The 23,521-nt window shown below is 47.1% G+C and overlaps 1 protein-coding gene across 1 annotated transcript in view; it reads right to left on the bottom strand.

Annotated features, from left to right (window-relative positions):
- zgc:92275 (cholesterol 7-desaturase nvd) overlaps positions 1-23,521 on the bottom strand; it is a 76,239-nt gene that overhangs the window by 46,402 nt on the left and 6,316 nt on the right. Inside the window, exon 3 of the mRNA XM_059638140.1 lies at positions 13,288-13,684. Coding sequence (XP_059494123.1) covers positions 13,288-13,684 — 397 coding nt within the window. The remainder of the gene's footprint in view (positions 1-13,287; positions 13,685-23,521) is intronic.

The raw sequence follows: 23,521 nt of genomic DNA, 5'->3' as shown, positions 1-23,521 counted from the left end.
TATATCACATGGAGTAAATCGAACTGGATGAAGACTGGTATCTGTAATGCTGGGGACCACTGGACGAGGCTGAGATGGATCATCCGCTCGACACTTCTGGCTGAAGATTGCTGCGAATGCTTCAGCCTTATCTCTTGCATTGATGTGTTGGGCTCTTCTATTGCTGAGGGTGGGGATATTTGTGGAGCCTCCTTCTCCAGCGAATTGTCTGACTGTCAATCACCATTCACAATTGGGTGTGGCGGACTGCAGAGCTTAGATCTGAGCCAGTGGTTGTGGGATCACTTAAGCTCTATCACTTGCTGCTTTTGCTGTTTGGCATGCAAGTAGGCCTGTTTGGTGGCTTCACCAGGTTGACATCTCATCTTCAGGTATGCCGGGTGCTGCTCCTGGCATGCCCTCTTGCACTGTCCATTGAACCAGGGTCGATCCCCTGGCCTGATGGTAATGGTTGAGTGGGGGATATGCCGGGCCATGAGGTTAAAGATTGTGCTAGAGTACAATTCTGCTGCAGCTGTTGGACCACAGTTGCTACAGGATGCCCAGTTGAGTTGCTAGATCTGTTTGAAGTCTATCACTGCATGAAATGGGGACAGTGTCACAATGTTATTCTCAACGTGGAGACAATGTCCCACCTTCAGAAGGACCGTACTGTGGTCACTCTTACTGATACTGTCATGGACAGATGCATCTGCAGCCGGGAGACTGATTAGGGTGAGGTCAGGGATGGTTTTTCTCTCAATGGTTCCCTCCCCACCTGCTGCAGACTCAGTCGAGTGGGCTATGTCAGAGAGCCAGACAGCAGGGAAACAGAGCCTTCCATCCTTGGAGACAATGAGGACTGCAGATGCTGGAAACCAGAGTCTGTAGGTGAGAGGCTGGAAAAGCACAGCAGGTCAGACAGCATCCAAGGAGCAGGAAGGTCAATGTTTTAACCTGAAACATTAACATTCCTGCTCCTCAAATGCTGTCTAACCCACTGTGCTTTTCCAGCTTCACACTTACGCACCCTTCAGTCCAACCAGGCCATGCCCAACATGATCCCAAGCTAAACTAATCCCACATGTCCTGCTCCTAGCCTGTAGCCACCCAAACCTTTCCCACTCACGTACCTATCCAGGTAAACACCGTAATTTACAAGTTGTAATTGTGACCACATCCACCAGTTCCTCAGGAAGTTCATTCCACACATCAACGCCTTGTGGAAAAACTTTGCCTGCCTTTTTATAAATATTTCTCCTCTCACCTTAAAACTGTGCCCCCTAGTCTTGAAAGCATCCATCCTAGGAAAATGACAACTATAATTAACTCTCTTGTACCCTTCATTTTTCATAAACTTCAATAAGGCTGTCTCTCAACCTCCTCTGCTCCAAAGAAAAAAGTCCCAGCCCATCCAGCCTTTCTTCATAACTCAAACCTTTCATACCCTGCAACATCCTGCAGGATCTCTTCTGAACTCTCTCCAGCTTGATAATATCCTTTAAGTCCGTGACCAGAACTGGACACAGTATTCCAGAAGAGGCCTCACCAATGTCCTGCACAACCTCAGCACGATTTCCCAACTTCGATACTCAAAAGGCTGAGCAATAAAGTGCCAAATGCCTTTTTAACCACTATATGTGACGCAAATTTCAAAGAATTATGTATCTGAACCCGAGGTCCCTCTGTTCTACAACACTACCCACGGCCCTACCATTAACTGTCTAAGCCCTGCCCTTGTTTGTTGTACCAAAATGCTTTATCTCTCAGTTATCCAAGGTGAACTCCAGCTGCCACTTTTTAGTCCATTGACCAATTAGATCAGGATCCCTCTGTAATCTAAAGAAAAATTACATCCTTTAGTATCCAAGCAGCTCGATTAGTAGCACTGCCATCGAGCCACTCATGGTAGCAGATGGTGTAAATCCCCCACCCATAGTACATTTTGTGCTCTTGCCACCCTAGTGTTTTCTCCAAGTGTTGCTCAACATGGAGCAGTGTCAACTCATCAGCGAAGGGAGGACAGTATGTGGTAATCAGCAGGAGGTTTCCTTGCCTACGTTTCACATGAAGCCATGAGACGTTATGGGGTCCAGGGTCAATGCTGAGGAGTCCTAGAGCAACTCCCTCCCACCTCTGCTGGGTCTGTCCTGTCAGTGTGTCCAGGGATTATGATAGAACACAGAACATTACAGCACAGTACAGGCCCTTCGGCCCTCGATGTTGTGCCGACCTGTCATACCGATCTCAAGCCCATTTAACCTACACTATTCCATGACTTAAATGTACCTAAAGTTGGCGAATCTACTGCCATTGCAGGCAAAGCATTCCATTCCCTTACTACTCTGAGTAAAGAAACTACCTCTGACATCTGTCCGATATCTTTCACCCCTCAATTTAAACTATGCCCCCTCGTGCTCGCCGTCACCACCCTAGGAAAAAGGCTCTCCCTATCCACCCTATCTAACCCTCTGATTATTTTATACGTTTCAATTAAGTCACTTCTCAACCTTCTCTCTAATGAAAACAGCCTCAAGTCCCTCAGCCTTTCCTCGTAAGACCTTCCCTCCATACCAGGCAACATCCTAGTAAATCTCCTCTGCACCTTTTCCAAAGCTTCCACATCCTTCTTATAATGCAGTGACCAGAACTGTACGCAATACTCCAAGTGCAGCCGCACCAGAGTTTCGTACAGCTGCAGCATAACCTCTTGGTTCCGGAACTCGATCCCTCTATTAATAAAAGCTAAAACACTGTATGCCTTCTTAACAGCCCTGTCAACCTGAGTGGCACCTTTCAAGGATCTGTGTACATGGACACCGAGATGTCTCTGCTCATCTACACTACCAAGAATCTTACCATTAGCCCTGTACTTTGCATTCCAGTTACTCCTGCCGAAGTGCATCACCTCACACTTATGGTGGTGTCTGGGACATAGTCCGCAAGGTGTGACACTGTGATACGACTATGTCAGGCTGTTGATTGACTAGTCAGGGACAGTTCTCCCAGTTTTGGCACTAGCCCCCAGATGTTAGCGACAAGCCCTTTGTTTGGTTGACAGGGTTTTTTTTCTTCTGTTGTCTTTTTCGGTGCCTAGGTCAATGCCAGGTGATCTGTCTGGTTTCATTTCTTTGAGATTTTGTCATGATTGAAACAACTGGGTGGCTTGCTAAACCATTTCAGAGGGCAACGGAGGACTAACCACATTGCTGTGAGTGTGGAGTCACATGTAGGCCAGACCAGGTGACAGTGGCAAATTTCCTTCCTTGAAGGACATTAATGAACCAGACGGATTTTTCTGGCAATCAACAAGTGATTCATGGTCACAGTAGATTCTTAATTCCAGATTTTTTTGATTGAATTCAAATTCCACTAACTGTCATGGATTCCAACCCAGGTCCCCAGAACATTTAGCTGAGTTTCTGAATTAATAATCTAGCAGTGATATCACTCTGACATCACCACCCCTGTATCATGGAGAATGCACAAATCAATGATAAAATGCTAAGCTTTGTTTAATTTTTAAACTAGGCAGGTTGGCTCTGATTGGTTTGAGAGACCAACTTCAGCAACAGGAGCTATGCCAACACAGGCTGGCTGAGTGTATTCCCTACTTTTCTTGCCATATAGTTGAAGGGAGGTGCTGTTTTGTGTAATCTGCCAGTCTGTGATGTCAGATCTACATACATTGCATCACACCATCACTGAGCTTCATATACCACATTAGTGATTTGAGACACAGGCAGAAAGTCTTTTTGGATTCACATTTTGTTAGTGAGGTCTTTGGCTTATTCTCGTTCAGATGTTTCATCACCATGCCACATGACATCATCAGCGGAGCCTTCGACAATACGATATTATTTTATCCCACTTGGAACTTATACTGTCCGGTCCATCATGGTGAGTAGCGTCATTTCCGGTTTTGATCTGTGTGGGTTTGTGTACGGGGTCCAATTCTATATGTTTGTTGATGGCATAACAGGTAGAGAACCGTGCCTCGAGGAATTCCCGTGTGTGTCTACGTTTGGATTGGGCTAATATGGTTACCTTGTCCCAGTTAAATTGATGGCCTTCATTGTCTGAGTGTACTGATATTAAGGAGAGTTCATCGTGACATCAACATCAACCAGCAGCAAAACGGCACAGATCAAAACCGGAAAAGACACTACTTACCATAACAGACCAGACAGCGTAAATCCCAAGATTCATCAGAGGCTCCACTGATGACGTTACCTAGCATGGTGACAAAAGGTCTGAACGAGAACAAGCCAGCTCAGCGAGCAAGTCAGTCAACAACCTCATCCACAACCCGAGCTACAGATCTTTGCCAAAGCATTTTGTTAGTGGGCAAACGCCATTCATATTGCTCCTTCATACTGACAGTGACAAACAGCTAGGTTTACATGTTGTCCAAATTTTTACGATAAATTAATCAGAGGTAGACAGGAACTTTTCAGGATGACAACTGACAGCTTTAAAACCATTCAGAAGTCTGCTTAATATGCAATGAGAAATAACCAGAATAGGGCAGCTGTGATCCCACGGAATGTTTTGATCCACCCTATTTCAATATCGCGCCTGTGAAAACCATTGGGCCTGACGTGCAAAGGTCACAGACATTTTATGGCCACTGATCCTGAATAAGTGAGGTTCTGCACATTCTTCTGACTGCTAACCTGAAAACGACCAATTTATCCTAACTTGGTTCCCTGTTAACCAATCCGGTTTCCACACCAATACATCACCCACAACACCACCCGCCCCTATTTGGTATAAGCATCCATACGCTCCCTCATTCTATAGGCGCAGGGCAGTGCACCCATAGGCTCCCTCATTCTATAGACAATTGCCAGTCTTTCACATTGCTGTGAAGCACTGAGGAACTCTGCAGTGTTAGTGCAAGCTGTTGGCACTCCCCAGGTCACCATGGTGACCAATGAGGCCTCTCCAAACATCCCAGAATGCTGTTCAGCTGATCATCCCCTTGTTTGCTGGTCAACATTCCAGTGCCAACCCTTGTACCCATCAGTCAGCTGGGAAACAGGTTTACCAAAAATGGAGCAAAGCCTTGTTAGAAAGGGACAACATTTTAATGATTTCTTTGCCGAACCCTCCAACAACAGTTTCCAGCTTGAATCAAAGTTGCTTGAATCCAGCAACTGGACTGAACAAGACTTCTTTCAGCAACCGTTTAAATTTATACAACAAAGGCCTCCTCAGGAACATGATTGAGTGCTCCTGAGTCACTCACAGCATTGGGCAATTAACAGCTTGCTCAGAGAGCACCTAATAGAGATGGAGAGGTTGGAGGTAATTTGAGAGTTTAGAATTCAAAGGGAAACTGGACCAGCAGCATAGCCAGAAAGAGGGAGAGTTCTTTCTATGGTATACAGGGACATGGCATCAATGGGAATTGGGGAGATACCCTTTGTAATGGTGAATAACACAGGTCAGTTGGCAGATGGCTATGAATACGGAAGTGTCACTATCAGTAACATGCAACACCACCAACCTGTTCCAATCCAGCCTGACAATCTCTCCCAACCTGACCTAACCACCCACTCCCCCCATTTCCATCAGTCACCCATTCAGTAGCAACTCACCAATGCACCAAAGTAATTTGGAATTCAAACACAGCAAAGAACACGACAGCTAGTGTGTAAAAGGGTGTGCTCAGGCTGGGGATGTCATCAGCCTATCACAATGGCCGTCACCCCTGCTGGACCCAGATTCTCCCACATCACGAGACAGCAGGGTGACCGGATCAATGCTCTGTATTCCCACTGAAGCCAGAATTGGGAGATCTAGGCAGAAATGTGCAGCAATGTAGGGATACAAAGACAGATTGCAACATCAACCCAATAGTGACTGCTGCTTTGTGTACGCACTGGCCTAATGTCCTTTACATATACACAACACAAAACCAGGAAAGCTATGGTGCTACAGCCCATAGAGTCAAAGGACATGGGGTCCAAGAGTGTGACTAGAATATGCAACAGTAGCAACTTCAGGTCCTGATCAGGGACTAACACAATAGGCTAACGATGTGATAATGGGAACGGCAGATGCTGGAGAATCCAAGATAATAAAATGTGAGGCTGGATGAACACAGCAGGCCAAGCAGCATCTCAGGAGCACAAAAGCTGACGTTTCGGGCCTAGATGAAGGGTCTAGGCTAACGATGTGATCAGTTTGGATTTCCTCAGCCCTCTGCATTTATAATGCACTGAGTGGGTCAATTCAGCATCAGACAATATCTTAAGAAGGCCATACGTAGTTAATGAGGAATAGAGATGTGGAAAACGATAGATACATCTGATTAGAAATAACAATCAGCAATAGCTGTCACTATCACTGAGCTCGCAGTCTCAATCCTCACTCTTACAGCTAACAGATGCAAACGTTAATCTCTTTACAATACTTCGAACAGAACGTGCATGTTTATTGAGAGTTTTACTTCCTTAATCAGGGAATAGTTGTTAGGTGGCTTAATATAAATACCAGCATGAAGTGCATGCACCTGTTTTGAGAGATTCAGGCAATGTTATAACACTGCTACATGGGCTTAGAGACAATCACTAGATTTTAACCTCCAGGCTGCCAGTTATTTCGATTGTACATTCATCTAGACTCACCCTATAAGTGATAGCCACACTGATTTGAAGTGCCACATTTTTTCACAACGTGATTAGTCAAGGTCACCTGTGTATGTCCTCCAAGGGCGAATGTAAAGCAGACTGCAGTCGCTGCACTCACCCAGCCTATGCTCAGCCCTTGCTGAATTGCAAAGAGGAAGACTACCTTTTTACTGATAGTTTTACTTTGGAGGTAGATCAGGCACATCCATCTCAAATTACCCTGAAAAGCAAAATATCCCAAAAATTTGAACCACAGGTTTAGCAAGCTTTTATGTTGCTCCTGAGCACTGGCTCTGCAAGTGTGATTTTCCACTAACAGGAGGCTCCCATCGTTCCAAAAAGATGCCCCATCTTTCATCCATTCACAGGACGAGGGCATCAACAATCCCTAGTTGCCTAGGAGAAGGTGGTAGTGACCTGCCTTCTTGAATCTCTATGGTCCATTTGAAACAGGCAAACCCACAATGCCGTAAAGGAGAGAATTCTAGAATTTTAACCCAGTGACACTGAAGGGGCAGCGATATATTTCCAAGTCAGGAGGGTGAGTAGCTTGGACGGGAACTTGCAGGTGATGGTGTTCCCATGTATCTGCTGCCCTTGTCTTTCCAGATGGAATTGGTGGTGGGCTTGGAAAGTGCTGTCTAGGGAGCCTCGGTAAATCTGTGCAATGCATCTTGTAGAAAGTATAGACTGCTACCAATCAAGCTTCATCCAAATTGGTGTCAAGCTTCTTGAGTGCTGCACTCATCCAAGTGGGGAGTATTCCATCATATTTGTGACTTGCACCTTTCAGATGGGCAGTCAGGAGGTGAGTTACTTGCTGCAGGATTCCTCACCTCCAACGTTTAGCCATTGCATTTAAAATGACTAGTCCAGGTCTGTTTCTGGTCAGGATGTTGTTGGTGGGGGATTCATGGATAGTAATAGCATGGAGTGTTAAGGGAAGATTGTCAAATTCTCTCTTGTTGGACATCGTCAATGTCTGCCACTTGTATGGTGTGAATGTTACCTGCCGCTTGTCAGCCCAAATCTATATTTTGTTCAAGTCAGAGCCCTACAGCACAGACACAGGACGTTCGGCCCAGACTGGTCCATGCCAACCAAAATGTCCATCTACACTAACCCCATTTCCCTGCACTGGCCTATATTCTTCTGAACCTTTCACATCCACATATAAGTCGAAATACCTTTTAAATGCTGTTAATGTACCCACTTCAACCACTTCCGATGGCAGCTCATTCCATATATGTACCACCCTCTGTGTAAAAAAAGTTGCCCCTCAGGTTCCTGTGTATTCTTTCCCCCTTATTTTAAACTGATGCCCTCTAGTTCTCGATTCCCCAACCTTGGGGAAAAAAGAGAGTACATTCCTCTCTTCTTGCCTCTCATGATCTTAAGTAAAAACCGAAAGAACTGCAGACGCTGTAAATCAGAACGTTCTGAGGAAGGGTCACCGGACCCGAAACATTAACTCTGGATTTTTTGTTCACAGATGGTGCCAGACCTGCTGAGCATTTCCAGCAACTTTGTTTTTGTTCCTCTCATGATTTTATACACTTCTATAAAGATCCCCCCCTTCAGTCTCCTTCATTCTAAAGGAAAACGTCCTAACTTGACCAACCTCTCCCCATAACGCAGTCTCTTGAGTCCTGGCAACATCCTTGTAAATTTTTTCTGCACTCTTTCCAGTTTAATTACATCCTTCTTATAGCAAGATGACCAAAAGCCAAATACAATACTCCAAGAGTGGCCTCACCAACATTATGCACAACTGCATAATAACTTCCCAACATCTGTACTCAATGTCCTGACTGACGAAGGTCTTTGCGCCACTCCCTGTCTACCTGGGACTCCACTTTCAGAGAACTGTGCACCTGAACTCCAAGGTCCCTCAGATCCACTATACTCCTTAAAGCCCTACCATTCACCATGAAACCCCTATCTTGATTTAACTTTCCCGAATGCAATACGTCAAACTTGTCTATATTAAACTCAGAGATAATGGGAACTGCAGATGCTGGAGATTTCCAAGATAATAAAATGTGAGGCTGGATGAACACAGCAGGCCAAGCAGCATCTGAGATGCTGCTTGGCCTGCTGTGTTCATCCAGCCTCACATTTTACTATATTAAACTCAGTTTACCATTTCTTGGCCCACTTCCCCAGCTGAACAAGATCCTACTGCCATTTCTAATAACTTTCCTCACTGTCCACAATACCATTATTTTAGTGTCATCTGCAAACTTACTAATCATGCCTTATACATTCTCATCCAAATCATTGATATAGATAACAAACAGCAATGGGCCCAGCACCGGCCCGAGGCACACCACTAGTCACAGGCCTCCAGTCTGACAAGATTCCTTCCACTACGACTCTCCGCTTACTACCATCAAGCCAATTATGTATCCAATTTGCCAACTCTCCCTGGATTCCTTGTGATCTAACCTTCCAGAGCAGCCTACTACATGGAACCTTATCAATAGGTCTTCCTGAAATCTATATGGACGATATCTACTATCCTGCCCTCATCAACCTTCTTGGTCAATTCAAAGAACTCTAACAAATTTGTGAGACACGATCTCCCACACATGAAGCCACGCTGACTACTCCTAATCAAACCCTGTTTCTCTGAATGCATTCTATCTTATCCCTTAGAATCTTCTCAAGTAACTTACCTACCACAGATGATAAGCTTACTGGTCTACAGTTCCCAGGTTTTTCTTAGCAGCCCTTCTTGAATAAGGGCACAATAATCACAATCTTCTGCTCTTCCAGGACCTCACCCGTGGCTGACGATGATGGAAATAAAACAGCCAGGGACGCTGCAACTTCTTGTCTAGCCTCTTGCAGGGTTCTTGGATATATCTGATCAGGACCAGGAGATATATCCACCTTCATACATTCTAGTACTTCTAACACCTCCTTTACTGTGATATGGACTGTCTCCAAGATATCACCACCACCTTCCCCAAGTTCCCAAGTCTACATATCTTTCTCCATGGTAAACACACCATCCTGGATAAAAACAAAGTTGCTAGAAAGGCTCAGCAGGTCTGGCAGCATCTGTGAGGGAGAAAACAGAGTTAATGTTTCGGGTCTGGTGACCCTTCCTCAGAACTGACTGGACCTGCAACGTTAACTCTGTTTTCTCCTTCACAGATGCTGCCAGGCCTGCTGAGCTTTTCTAGCAACTTTGTTTTTGTCCTTTATTTACAGCATCTGCAGTTCTTTTGGTTTTTAACCATCCTGGATTCCCATGTGTGGCCATAGAATCTCCTGCCTGTTCCCCCTCAGTGACAGGAGACTGAATATCAAGGTCCTGTTTACCTTCACCCTTCCTGCTGTGCTCCAGAGCCAGTCACAGTGCCACTGACATGGGTACTGCTGCTTTCCCCTGAATGGTCATCCACAGCATCACCCCCACCCCTTCCTCCCAGCCCCAGCTGCCATGGACCGCTTCAGCACCCGAGTCACGAATGTTGCTGAACACTGAATAATCATTGGCAAATTTCCCCATTTCTGATCTTACAGTGGAGGGAAGGTCATTGATGGAGCAGTTAAAGATCCAGAGGAACCCCTGCAGAAGTGTCCTGGATCTGAGATGACTGATCTCCGACATCCCTCACCATCTTCCTTTATGCCAGGTGTGAACTCAACCAGTGCAGAGTTTTGCCTGGGCTCCTTGATGCCACACACTGTTGTAAGTAGCCTAATGTCAAGGGCTGTCACTCTCCCCTCACCTCTGGAATTCAGGTCTTTTGTCTATCTTTCAGCTAAGGCTGTAATGAGGTCAGGACCTGAGTTACCCTGCCAGAAATGAAATTCAGCAGTGAGTAAGCCACTGTTGTACAACTGCTGTTTGATAGAAGTGTCAATAATTCATTGCAACACTTTGCTGATGAATTGATTGATTGGCCAGTAATTGGCTGGGTTAGACTACACGTACACTTTATGGAAAGGACAGACTGGAGCAAATTTTCTACACGGTCGGGTAGACGGCAGTGTTATAGTTGTGCTGGAACTGCTTGGTTAGATGAAGAGCAGGTTCTGGAACACAGTTCTATTGCCAGAACGTTGAGAGGGCTCCTTGCCTTTGCAGTATCCAGTGTCTCCAACCAGTCCAAAGATGTGCAGGCTAGATGGATCGACCATGCTAAATTGCCTGTAGTGTTCGGGGTGTGCGGTTTATAGGGGGATGGGCCTGGGTGGGATGCTCTGAGGGGCTGTGCGGGCTTGTTGGGTCGAAGGGCCTGTTTCCACACTGTAGGGAATCCAGTCTAAGCTAATCTAATTTATTAATACCACAATCAAATCAGCTGAAAACTGGTACCTATGATGCTGGGGTCTACTGGAGGCTGTCAGGATGCATCCTCCACTCGGTACTTCTGGCTGAAGACCGCTGCAAATGCCCACATACTGTGACACTGCTCCATGAGGGACAGGTAGTACAGTACAGTACAGTCCAATCACTTGGAGCATTCCACAACAACGTGGCCAGATCAAACCTTCACAGGCAAAGGTAGAACCTCAGCAAATAGGGACACTTTGTGTTTGTGTACAGAACTCTACACAAAGTTAGATGCAGCTGCGCATTAAGGTGGCCATCGGGATGACTGAAATTTTGGGTATCTTTCCCTCAGTTTATCCACAGTTGTACATTATGTCACTACAACCATCACCCACCTTTGACCAGCAGAAATACGACTCAGGTGATCACCACAACCCAACTGAAGAACAGCCAACCGAAGAACAGCCAACCAGCACCACATACACCAAGCGTGCCTCATACCTGCAATACAGATGGAGCATCTCTCCCACATGTTCAGTGTGTGTTGGACCCTGTCTACTCTTTGCTTAGATTTTAGCACATGCCCCGACCACTCTGAACCATATCCCCTGGCACCTTCACAGTCAGTTCAGACAATAATCAATCAGAACAGCTCCCAAAGAATTTGACCCCTGTCTTGCCCTGGTCACAGTCTATACACGAACAGCAACCCCTGAACAGAAAACCATCAGCACTGTAGCAAATTCTTAGCCAAAATGTAGAATGAGAGCAGGAAGCTCTCTCCGATTTACAGGCATTGCTGATGTTACTTTATCTCACAGATCAGTGCAGTTTATCCAGATTAACATTCGACACTGGTTATTGAAATGGAATACAGTAATTACTGATACACTGCCCAACAACATAGGCTTATTACTCAGCAACTGAGTCAAGCTACTGCGGTTCAGTATCAGATTCTCATCACTGTGGTTACAGATGCCACCCTTTAATATAACAAACTCACTGCAGATTTCACTGACAACTGAAAACTCAATAACCCTGGCACCCACACCGCCCCATCCAACACCCGGCACCCACCCACCCCCTCTAGCCGCTGCACCCGGCAAACGCCCCCACCCACCCCCTCTAGCCGCTGCACCCGGCAAACGCCCCCCCCCACCCCCTCTAGCCGCTGCACCCGGCAAACGCCCCCCCACCCCCTCTAGCCGCTGCACCCGGCAAACGCCCCCCCCACCCCCTCCAGCCGCTGCACCCGGCAAACGCCCCCCCCCCACCCCCTCCAGCCGCTGCACCCGGCAAACGCCCCCCCCCACCCCCTCCAGCCGCTGCACCCGGCAAACGCCCCCCCCCCACCCCCTCCAGCCGCTGCACCCGGCAAACGCCCCCCCCCCACCCCCTCCAGCCGCTGCACCCGGCAAACGCCCCCCCCCCACCCCCTCCAGCCGCTGCACCCGGCAAACGCCCCCCCCCCACCCCCTCCAGCCGCTGCACCCGGCAAACGCCCCCCCCCCACCCCCTCCAGCCGCTGCACCCGGCAAACGCCCCCCCCCCACCCCCTCCAGCCGCTGCACCCGGCAAACGCCCCCCCCCCACCCCCTCCAGCCGCTGCACCCGGCAAACGCCCCCCCCCACCCCCTCCAGCCGCTGCACCCGGCAAACGCCCCCCCCCACCCCCTCCAGCCGCTGCACCCGGCAAACGCCCCCCCCCCACCCCCTCCAGCCGCTGCACCCGGCAAACGCCCCCCCCCCACCCCCTCCAGCCGCTGCACCCGGCAAACGCCCCCCCCCACCCCCTCCAGCCGCTGCACCCGGCAAACGCCCCCCCCCCACCCCCTCCAGCCGCTGCACCCGGCAAACGCCCCCCCCCCACCCCCTCCAGCCGCTGCACCCGGCAAACGCCCCCCCCCCACCCCCTCCAGCCGCTGCACCCGGCAAACGCCCCCCCCCCACCCCCTCTAGCCGCTGCACCCGGCAAACGCCCCCCCCCACCCCCTCTAGCCGCTGCACCCGGCAAACGCCCCCCCCCCACCCCCTCTAGCCGCTGCACCCGGCAAACGCCCCCCCCCCACCCCCTCTAGCCGCTGCACCCGGCAAACGCCCCCCCCCCACCCCCTCTAGCCGCTGCACCCGGCAAACGCCCCCCCCCCACCCCCTCTAGCCGCTGCACCCGGCAAACGCCCCCCCCCCACCCCCTCTAGCCGCTGCACCCACCCCCCATCTTGCCCCTCTCCCACCACCTACCCCCTCTCACCCCTGCACCGAACACCCACCCCAACCCCTGAACCAAGCACCTACCCTCCCACCTCTAACCCCTGCACCCAACACCTACCCCCTCTAACCCCTACCGCAAGCACCCTCACACCCCTCCTCCCTCCTTACCGAAGATGGTGATATTCTTCACCTGGCCGTGACGGAGCTCCTCCGAGCCCAAGAGCCGGTACCAGCCATTGGGATAGACCGGGGGCAGCTCGCCTCTCTTCCGCCTCCTCCTGACTTGGTTGGCCGCCTGGCTCTTGCTGGTGCCGGGCTCGGGGATGTAGCCGACCTGGTGCGGGGCTCGGAGGAGCTGCAGAGGAGTGAAGCACAGGCGCAGGGCCAGGAGCACGGCCAGCACCAGAAGGAGCAGCGGGAGAGCGGGCAGCAGCCCCGGGAGACGGGCTGACAACCAGCCGCTCCCCAGCTCCAGCAGCATGGCCAGCAGCGCCTGGTCCCTGGGTCCCGGTCCCGGAGCCAGCAGCTCCCACAGCCGCCAGCGCCCCGCCCCTCCTAGCGACAACTAAACGTCAGAGACTCACAGGTACCTGATACACCCAGGGGACACATCATGGGGGGGGAAATTCCCCACCCAGGAGACACCTTATAGAGGGGAGAAATACCCCACTAGGGTACACCTTATAGTGGGGGGGGGGGGGCAATACCCCACCCAGAGAGCATCTCATGGGGGGGGGGCAATACCACACCTAGAGTACACCTTAAAGAGGGGGGCAATACCCCACCCAGGGTAGACCTCATGGGGGGGGCAATACTCCACCCAGGGTACACCTTAAAGAGGGGAGGAAATACCCCACTGGGGTACACCTTATAGAGGGGGCAAATACCCCACCCAGGGTACACCTCCTGGGGGGGAAATACCTCACCGAGAGTACACCTTAAAGAGGGGGAACAAACCCCATTGGGGTACACCTTACAGAGGGGGGAAATACCCCACCCGGGGTACACTTTAAAGGGGGGGCAATACTTCACCCAGGGTACACCTTCAAGAGGGGGGGACAATACCCCACCCAGGACATAAATGAGGGAGCAAAATCTGATCCAGGACATGGCTGAGGGAACAAAACCCCACCACAGACAGAGTGAGGGGACAAGAACCATTTCCTTCAGTGTTGGGATGACTCCAGTCACTTGTCAGGTTTACATCTGTTTGCCATTAATCCCAGTTTTGCTTGGACTGCTTGATACCCAAACTTGGTAAAATGGTGCCTTGCTGTCAAAGGCTGTCACTCTCACCTCATCGCAGGGGTTCGGCTCGGTGGTCTGTATTTAGACTAAGGTTGTAATGAGGTCAGGAGCTGGGTGGCCCTGGTGGAACCCAAACTGGGTGTCACTGACCAGGTTATTGCTGAGCAGGTGCTGCTGGATAGCACTGTTACTGACACTTTCCATTGCTTCACTGATGATCAAGAGTAAACTGATGGGGCGGTAATTGGGCAGGTTGGATTTGTCCTGCTTTTTATGTACAGGACAGCCCTGGGAAATTTTCCACATTGTCAGATGAATGTCAGTATTATAACTGTACTGGAACAGCTTGGCTAGGGGAGCAGCAAGTTCTGGAGAACGAGTCTTCAGTACTATTGCTGGATTGTTGTCAGGGCCTGTAACCTTTGCAGTACCCAGTGTCTCCAACCATTTGTTGATGTCACGTGGAGTGAATCGAATTGGCTGAAGACTGGGATCTATGATGCTGGGGAACATTGGATGAGGCCAAAATGGATCATCTACTCAGCCCCAATTACTGAAGGTGGCTGAAGCTTGAGGTAGCATCAATCCATTCACCAATATCAGGGAAAGGGAACTGGGCTGAGTGGATCTGGAATATTGAAACTTTTACATATCCTGCAAAAAGATGTACATAACTACTAACTGTTGAAGCACCCATAGCAACTTTTATATTTGGAGGAAGTAAGTGGGATTGAAAGTTGTTCAGAGTGAGAATAAAGTGTATCTATTCACACTCCTTATGCCCGTTGTATCGTGAAATATTTTGTTAGTTAATCTCCACCCCCCCCCCCCCCCCCCCCCACATCTGACTGTGGAGCTCCTTGTGTGTTCTTCCTGCCCACTCTTTGCTTTCCATACGCTTAAAAACTGATGTTTCTATTTCAATTCGGTTCTCATGAAAAGTCATTAATCAAAAACATTAACTCAGTTCCTTTCCACACATACTACTTGCCCTGTTGAGTCTTTCCAGTATTTTTGTTATTCCAGGTTTCCAGTATAGTAGTATTTTGTTTCTCTCCTCAGTACTATCACTGGAATGTTGTCAGGGCCCATAGGTCTTGCAGTACCCAGCGTCTCCAACCATTGCTTGACATGATATGGTGAATCGAATTGGCTGAAGACCAGTATCTGTGATGCTGGGATCCATTGCAAGAGGCCAAGATGGATCATCCATACGGCACTTCTGAATGAAGTTTGTCGCACATAGAGACAACAAAGTGTAGAGCTGGATGAACACAGCAGGCAACTGCAGTTCCTATTATCTTTGTTGCAAATAGTTCAGCTTTTGTGATATGCTGGGCTCCCTCATCATTGAGGATGGGGATATTTGTGGAGTCTTCTCCTCCAGTGAGTTGTTTAATTATCTACCATCATTCACAACTAAATGTGGCAGGACTGCAGAGCTTAAATCAGATCTGTTGGCTGTGGGATCACTTAGGTCTGTCTATCACTTTCTGCTTCTGTTTTTTAATATCCTGTGTTGTAGCTTCAGCTGGTCATTTTATACGCAGTGCTGTTGCTCCTGGAAAAGGTGGTGCTACCAGTAGCTCTTTGGCTAGGGTGACATGATTTTTGGTGGGGTGTTTGAGGAGGAGGGACACTGGCAAGAAACATCTACCTTTTTTAAAATAATTGGAACTAAAACTTATAATTAATCGAAGGAAGAGTCTAACTCTCATCATTGTCAGGTATTGTCACACAGTGCATCGCATCCCATCCACTGTCACACAACTGTATTCAAGCTTCCCTTTTATTATTTTGCAGGATCTCTGGCTGGACCAGCATTTGTTGCCCATCATCAGTTGCCTCTTGAGAAGGTGGTGATGAGCCGCCTTCTCCAGCCATTACAGTCCACGTAGTGCAGAGGCACCACGGTGATGTAGGAGGGAAGCTCCAGGATTTTGACCCAGTGACACTGAACGAATTGCAATATATTTCCAAATCAGGACAGTGTGGGGCCTGGAGGGAACGCTGCAAGTGTGATGTTCTCTGAAGTGGAAGTTAAATCAATGAGGGCTGCAATTTGCTGTGATTTTTGGAAGGTTGTGATAGGTTTGGTTTAAATGTTTAAATCTCACTGAGGGATTAAGCACAAGCAGTGAGTGTTGCTTTGACTGATGTGCATGAGCAAAGCTTCAGGCTCTTCATTTCTAATCTGGGCAATGATTTGTTTTGAAGGTTTGCCATAAATGTTCTCACCTTAGGTCTATCAATGGCTGACTGGAGGTTAATAGCAGAGTGTTGGATCCATTCATTGCTCAGGTGTAATCACACAGCAGGGGCCTGAGATCCAAGTGTGGAAGCAACAATTCCCCACATTAACCTGCTCCCTAATCTCATTCCCCGAGTTCCTGCTTCTCTTTAGAAGCCACTCGCACCTGACTACTGACTCTTAGCGACATCATTTCAAACCTGAGATGAAAGCATTGAGTGCTGAAGAAGTGTAACTGGTCTGGCAGCACCTCTGGGGAGGTATGACTCTTGTCCAGAGCACATCTGACTTGAAATATTAACTCTGTTTCTCTCTGTGCCAGACCTGATGAGTTTCTTCAGCATTTTCTCTTTGTAGATTTCCAGCATCAGCAGTGTTCTGCTTTTTAATCTCCAGGGATATGGTGACTGAGGAAGCAGGCATCAGGGTGAATATTTATCTTGGGTGGCAAATACCTTTGCGCTCGTCCTGACTATTGTTGTGTGCTCCTGTGCTTCTCAATAAACTAGGATTCATCCCCTGGCTGGATGTTAGCATTAGAATGGCAGATACACTAGTCCATGAGGTTATAGTTCTGGTTGAATGCAAGCCCCTTGAAGCCACACACCATTCTGTCTCGGAATTATATCCACATTCCTTCACTGCTACTGGATCAAAGGTCTAATGATGACCATGAATTCATCATTGATTGTTGGAAAAACTCAGCTGGTTCTTTTACAAAAAGAAATCCGCCATCTTTACCTGGCCTGGCCTGCATGTGACTCCAGACCCACAGTAATGTGGACTCTGAATTACTCTATGGGCAATAAATGCTGGCTCATAACACACTCATCCTGTGAATGAAAACAAAATGTTCTGTTGAATCTCTTCTGTACCCTCCCCAGAGCACTCACAATCTATCTAATGTGGAACTAGAACTGCACACAATCTCTAGATGTGGCCTGACCAACACCTCATACAACTCCATCATACCTTCCCAGCTCATTCACTAGATGAGGGCATTGCTGGCCAGGCAGCATTTATTGCCCATCCTTAATTGCCCAGAGGGCAGTTCAAAGTCAACCACATTGCTATGGGTCCAGAATCATGTGTCGGCTGGACCAGGTAAGGATGGCAGTTTCCTTCCCTAAAGGACATTAATGAACCAGATGGGTTGTCCAACAATTCATAATGGTCATCATTAGACTCTTAATTCCAGGTATTTATTGAATTCAAATTCCACCATTTGCCATGGCAGGATTCAAACCCAGGTCCCCAGAACATTATCTGGGCCCCTGGATTAACAGTCCAGCAATAATACCACTAGGCCATTGCCTTTTTATGTAATGAAAGATGAAGGGGTTTGCCTTATAAGGAAAGGTTGGACAGTTTGGACTTATATCTATTGAATGGGGCTAAAGGCTGTTAAGTCCCCTGGCCCTGATGGCTTGCATCCTAGGATCCTAAAAGTGGTAACTCCAGAGATAATGCATACATTGGTTATAATTTTCCAAAATTTGTTGGATTCCAGAAAAGTGTCAGAGAATTGGAGAATTGCTAATGTGACACCTCTATTCAAAAAGGGAAGGAGGCATAAAGCCAGTAACTATAGGCCAATTAGCCTAACATATATTGTTGGAAAAGTAGTGGCATCAATTATTACGGGGGTAATAGCAACACATTTGGAAATCACAATCTAATTCAACAGAGTTAGTATAGTGCCATGAACGGGAAATCATGTCTGACTAATTTTTTAGAGTCTTTCGAGAATGTCCCAAGCAAAGTGATTTGAGGGGAACCAGTAGATGCGTAATATTTGGACTTTCAGAAGGCATTCGATGAGATATCTGACAAATGGCTAAGCCATAAGAGCCCACAGTGATGCAGGTGGTATGCTGGCATGGATAAAGAATTGGCTAATGGGCAGAAACAGTGATTGAGGATAAGGGGTTCTTTTTCAGATTGGCAACCCATGACAAATGGAGTTCCACAGGACCAGTGCTGGGATCACAACTGTACACAATATATATTAATAACTGGGAGGAAGGAAGTGAGTGTACTTCAGCCAATTTTTTTAGATGACCTAAAAATCCTGGAAAGGCAGATTGCCGAGGGATACAGACAGTTTACAGAGAGATATTAACAAAAGTGTGGAGCTGGATGAACACAGCAGGCCAAGCAGCATCTCAGGAGCACAAAAGCTGACATTTCGGGCCTAGACCCTTCATCAGAGAGGGGGATGGGGTGAGGGTTCTGGAATAAATAGGGAGAGAGGGGGAGGCGGACCGAAGATGGAGAGAAAAGAAGATAGGTGGAGAGGAGAGTATAGGTGGGGAGGTAGGAAGGGGATAGGTCAGTACAGCGAAAGCGGACAGGTCAAGGAGGTGCGATGAGGTGGTAGGTAGGAATTGGAGGTGCGTCTTGAGGTAGGAGGAAGGGATGGGTGAGAGAAAGAACAGGTTAGGGAAGCAGAGACAGGCTGGGCTGGTTTTGGGATGCAGTGGGGGGAGGGGACGAGATGAACACAGCAGGCCAAGCAGCATCTCAGGAGCACAAAAGCTGACGTTTCAGGCCTAGACCCTTCATCAGAGAGGGGGATGGGGAGAGGGTTCTGAAATAAATAGGGAGAGAGGGGGAGGCGGACCGAAGATGGAGAGAAAACAAGATAGGTGGAGAGGAGAGTATATTCATAGGTTAAGGAAGTGGGCAGGTGGTTAGCAAATGGAGTATAATGTGGGAAACTGTGAAGTTGTTCATTTTGGAAAGGAGAACAAAAGAACAGAATAGAAAGCTGCAGTGCAGATGTCATGTGGACACTAGTGTATGAAACACAGAAAGCTAGCACGCAAGTGCAGTAGGTAATTAGGAATGCTAATGGAATGTTGGCCCTTATTCCAAGGGGGTTGGAGTATAACAGTAGGGAAGCCTTAGTGCAACTGTACAAGTGCTGGTGAGACCACTTCTAAAGTGTTTTTGGACCTCGTATTTAAGGAAAGATAGTGAAGGCAGTTCACAGAAAGGTTCAGTCGGATGATCCCCACTATGGAGGCAGTGTCTTACGATTAAAGGTCAAACAGGGTGGGATTCTACACATCGGAGTTTAAAAGAATGAGAGGTGGTACCGTTGAAGCACAAGGGATTCTTGAGGGGCTTAACAGGATAAATTCTGAGAGGGTGTTTCCCCTCAGGGGAGACGCTGGGGCCAGAAGGCATAGTCTCAGAATGAAGGGGCATCAACATAAGACTGAGATGAGGAGGAATTACTTCTTTCAGAAGGTGGACAGTCTTTGGAACTCATTACTACAGAGAGTTAGGAGAATAAAGACCCAGGCTGAGATTGATAGGTTCTTCGTCAACAGGGGAATTGAAGGTTATGAGGAAAAGCTGGGAGAGTAGACTTGAGGAATGTGGCATTAGCCATGACCCTATTGAATGGTAGAGCAGACTCGAGAGGGTGAATGGCCTATGCCTGCTCCTATTTGTCACAATCTTAGTTTAGGTGATCTTATCTGTAATTCCTCTGGCGGCATGATGGGGTAAATACTGAGAGGATGCCCTAGTGGAGGAATCCAGAGCTAGGGGTGAACGGTTTCAGAATAAGGGATCATCCATTTAGGAAGGAATTTCTTCCTTCAGATTGTTGTTAATCTGTGGAATTCTCTATCTCAGGGAGCACTGGAGATTGGCTCAGTGAATATATCCAAGTCTGAGTTGGCCAGATTTCTGGTCTACAAAGGTATCAAGACAAGAAACAAGTGGAGCTGAGGTCACAGTCAGATCAGCCAAGATCTTGTTAAATAGTGGCACAGGCTCGAGAGGTCAAGAAGCTGATTCCTCCTGTTTTTTATGGTTATATTTGATTTTTATGTTGACTGAAGCTGAGAGGACAAAACTGCCAACTAATGGATAATGGACTAGAGCTGGAGGATTTTACAGAAACATTATACATTATTGAAAAAAAATCTTTGGTCTTTGTCACAAAGCGGATAATGAATACTTAGGAACTAGTATGTGGGAAATTCTCGATTTACATTTTCAACTTCTTTCATTTGATATTGGAGGAGGGGCCAGCTGAGGTAGTATCGGGTCAGGACGTGTACCATTGCTCATCTGGAATTAAACTTGAATATAGAAAGTTTTGCAAATCTTTTAAATTACTCTGACTGGTTTAAAATAGGGAGTGGTCTTGACATGGAGGAGGCAGATAAGGTTTTACATAACAACTCTATTATGCACTTGGGCAAATAGATGAGGTGTAATGCTGACAAATGCAAGGCACAAATGAAAAAATGTGCATAACAGTGTGCATAGAATTAACAGAAACTTTTGTTAGCACAATCTTAAAAGAGAGCCTGGGAGCTTTTTACCAGTTCATGGGCTGTTTGCGTTGCTGGCTAGCCAGCATTTATTGCCCATCCCTTTTTATTGTTGGGAGGGCAGTTAATAGTCAACAACATGGCTATAGATCTGGGCATACACACCAGACCAGACACATAAGGCAGATTAGTCTCCTAAAAGACATCAGTGAAGCAAATGGGCTTTCTTTACAATTGACAGTGATAAGATGGTCACAATTAGACTGGCTTACTCCTTAATTTTAGATTTTCATTGAATACAAATTTCATCATTTCCCCCAAGAGCCCCAGATCATTAGCCTGGAACTCTGGATTACTCGTCTACAGACATTACCAGGAACCTTCACTGTCAGTGTCCTGACTTATTCGGCTGGGATAAGACCAATCAAGTATAAATCTGCAGGGATTTGTTGAAGCTTTGGTCAGGCTTTGCTTAGAGAACTGTGTATATCTCATGTTGCCACTCTCCAAAGAGAAATCAAATATATATGGGAGAGGGCAGAAAATAGCATTAAGCAGGACCTCAAATGTAGAAAGAATGAGTTATGAGGAAAGTGATCCCTGCGTCCTCACATTCTTCAACTTAGAGCAAAATCAGCAAAGGCTGGCTCTCACAGACAGATACTGTACACAATATTAAATGTCATGGATTCCTTAAATCAGGCAACAAACAATAAATTTAAAATAGATTCTGGAGAAATATCCTTTCAAAGATTTGGTTGTAGATTCAAACATCTGAGTGGAGTTCAGCAAGATGTTGCAAGTTGGGTGGATGGGAATACTAGAGGAAGGAGGTCACTATGTCAGATGGTCTTCTGTTATCCTTGGCAGATCTGTAATGTCTGTGTTACTTTGTAGTCCGGGGCTGTTCAAACGGTGGCCCACAAACCATCTCCTGTCTCTGCGTCACGGCAACCTGGGTCGGAACCGGCTAACTTTCCTGTTGTTTCCACAGAGATGGAGAAATCACAAATCAGAATCTTTATTAGCAGCAGCCTAAGATGGATATAAGTTGGTGAGAACATTAATTTGAATTTATGATATTCATAAACTGTCCATGAAGACAAAGTACGTGTATGGAATACAGGAAACTGACAACTGCAAAGACCTTAAGTTTCCAGTTCTAGTGTATTTTTGATTGTGAACAGAAATGGGGAAAATAACTGTTTTAAAAACCAAAGGATTGCTGCACTTGTTAGAAGCAAGGAACCTGACACTCATTATAAGTGCTGTTTACACAGCTGCTTTTCAAAACAGTGGGTAAAGTCTAGTCTGCAGGTGAGCTGGAGTCAAGGTGTGTGTATGATTGGAGATTAGGATGACAAGTAGCCGATTGGATAATGGACTTGTGACCAGTTATTGATGTCAAAGGCCTCCTACCCAGCCGACAACCATGATTGGTTCCCAGGTAAATGAACAACGTGAGTGGTAAATGTTTTGGAATACTTATCACTTGAACATAGAAACATATAGGATTTTCAGGGGACCAGGCAAGGTAGACTTTGAGAGGCCGTTTGCACCTATAGGAGAGTTTAGGACCAAAGGACATAATCTCAGAACAAAATGTCACACATTTAAGAGAGGGATAGGGAGGAATTTCTTCACTCTGATGGCTGTGAATCTGTAAATTCTTTACTAAAGAAGGCGGTGATAAACAGATTTTTAATAAGTAAAGGAATCAGATGAGGCAAGAAAATGAAATTGAGTATTATCAGATCCGGCATGATCTCACTGATAATCCTAAACTGAGGGGGAGTTGAAGTGGCTCAGGGCTGGGAGGTGTCGTCGTTTGTCATGAACAGAGCGCAGGTGCTCTACAAAGCAGACTCCGAGCCTCTGCCTGGTCTCACCGATGTAGAGGAGGCCACGTTGGGAGCAGCGGATGCAGTAGACCACATTAGCAGATGTGCAGGTGAACACCTGTATGATGTGGAAGGTTTCTTTGGTTCTTTGGATGGAGGTGAGGGGGGATGTGTAGGGGCAGGTATAGCACTGTGTAGTGACCACAGCAGTGTAATACTGCAGGCAGGTGATAGAGTTGCTGAAATTTTCATTAACAATGCAGATAATTCAAATGAAGTGTTTAATTTGTCTTCATTAACCGAGGCTCACAAAGCAGTTAAAAATGCTGGAAATCCTGAAACAAAAAAAAGTGCTGGAGAAGCTCAGAAAGATCACTGGACCCAAAGCATTGACTCTGCTTTCTCTCCACAGATGCTGCCAGATTTACTGAGTTTCTCCAGCAATTTATTTCAGCAAGTTAATACAGTCAGCTCACTGGAGTGCTTTTATTATACTTTTTATTATTTTGATGTAGAGACAGACAACCTCATAGACTTGCAGATGAGGAATGGTCACATGTTCATCTGGTAGTGCCCTGATATCATAAGGAGATATTCCAAATAGACATGACACTTCAAAGGCAGGACATACATCAATACAGTAAAGTCAAGTATTGATAAATCAGAATTTTGCATGGCCAAGGCATCACAACCATGCAGTTCAGTTTTGTAATATATGACATATGAGTTGAGTAGCAGAAATCCCAAAATGTAATTAGACCTCTGAA

Source organism: Stegostoma tigrinum, chromosome 29 (genome assembly GCF_030684315.1).
Source record: "Stegostoma tigrinum isolate sSteTig4 chromosome 29, sSteTig4.hap1, whole genome shotgun sequence".
NCBI classification, from domain to species: domain Eukaryota; kingdom Metazoa; phylum Chordata; class Chondrichthyes; order Orectolobiformes; family Stegostomatidae; genus Stegostoma; species Stegostoma tigrinum.
The sequence above is the reverse complement of the archived record's forward strand: the minus strand, read 5'-3'. Positions and strand labels throughout refer to the sequence as shown.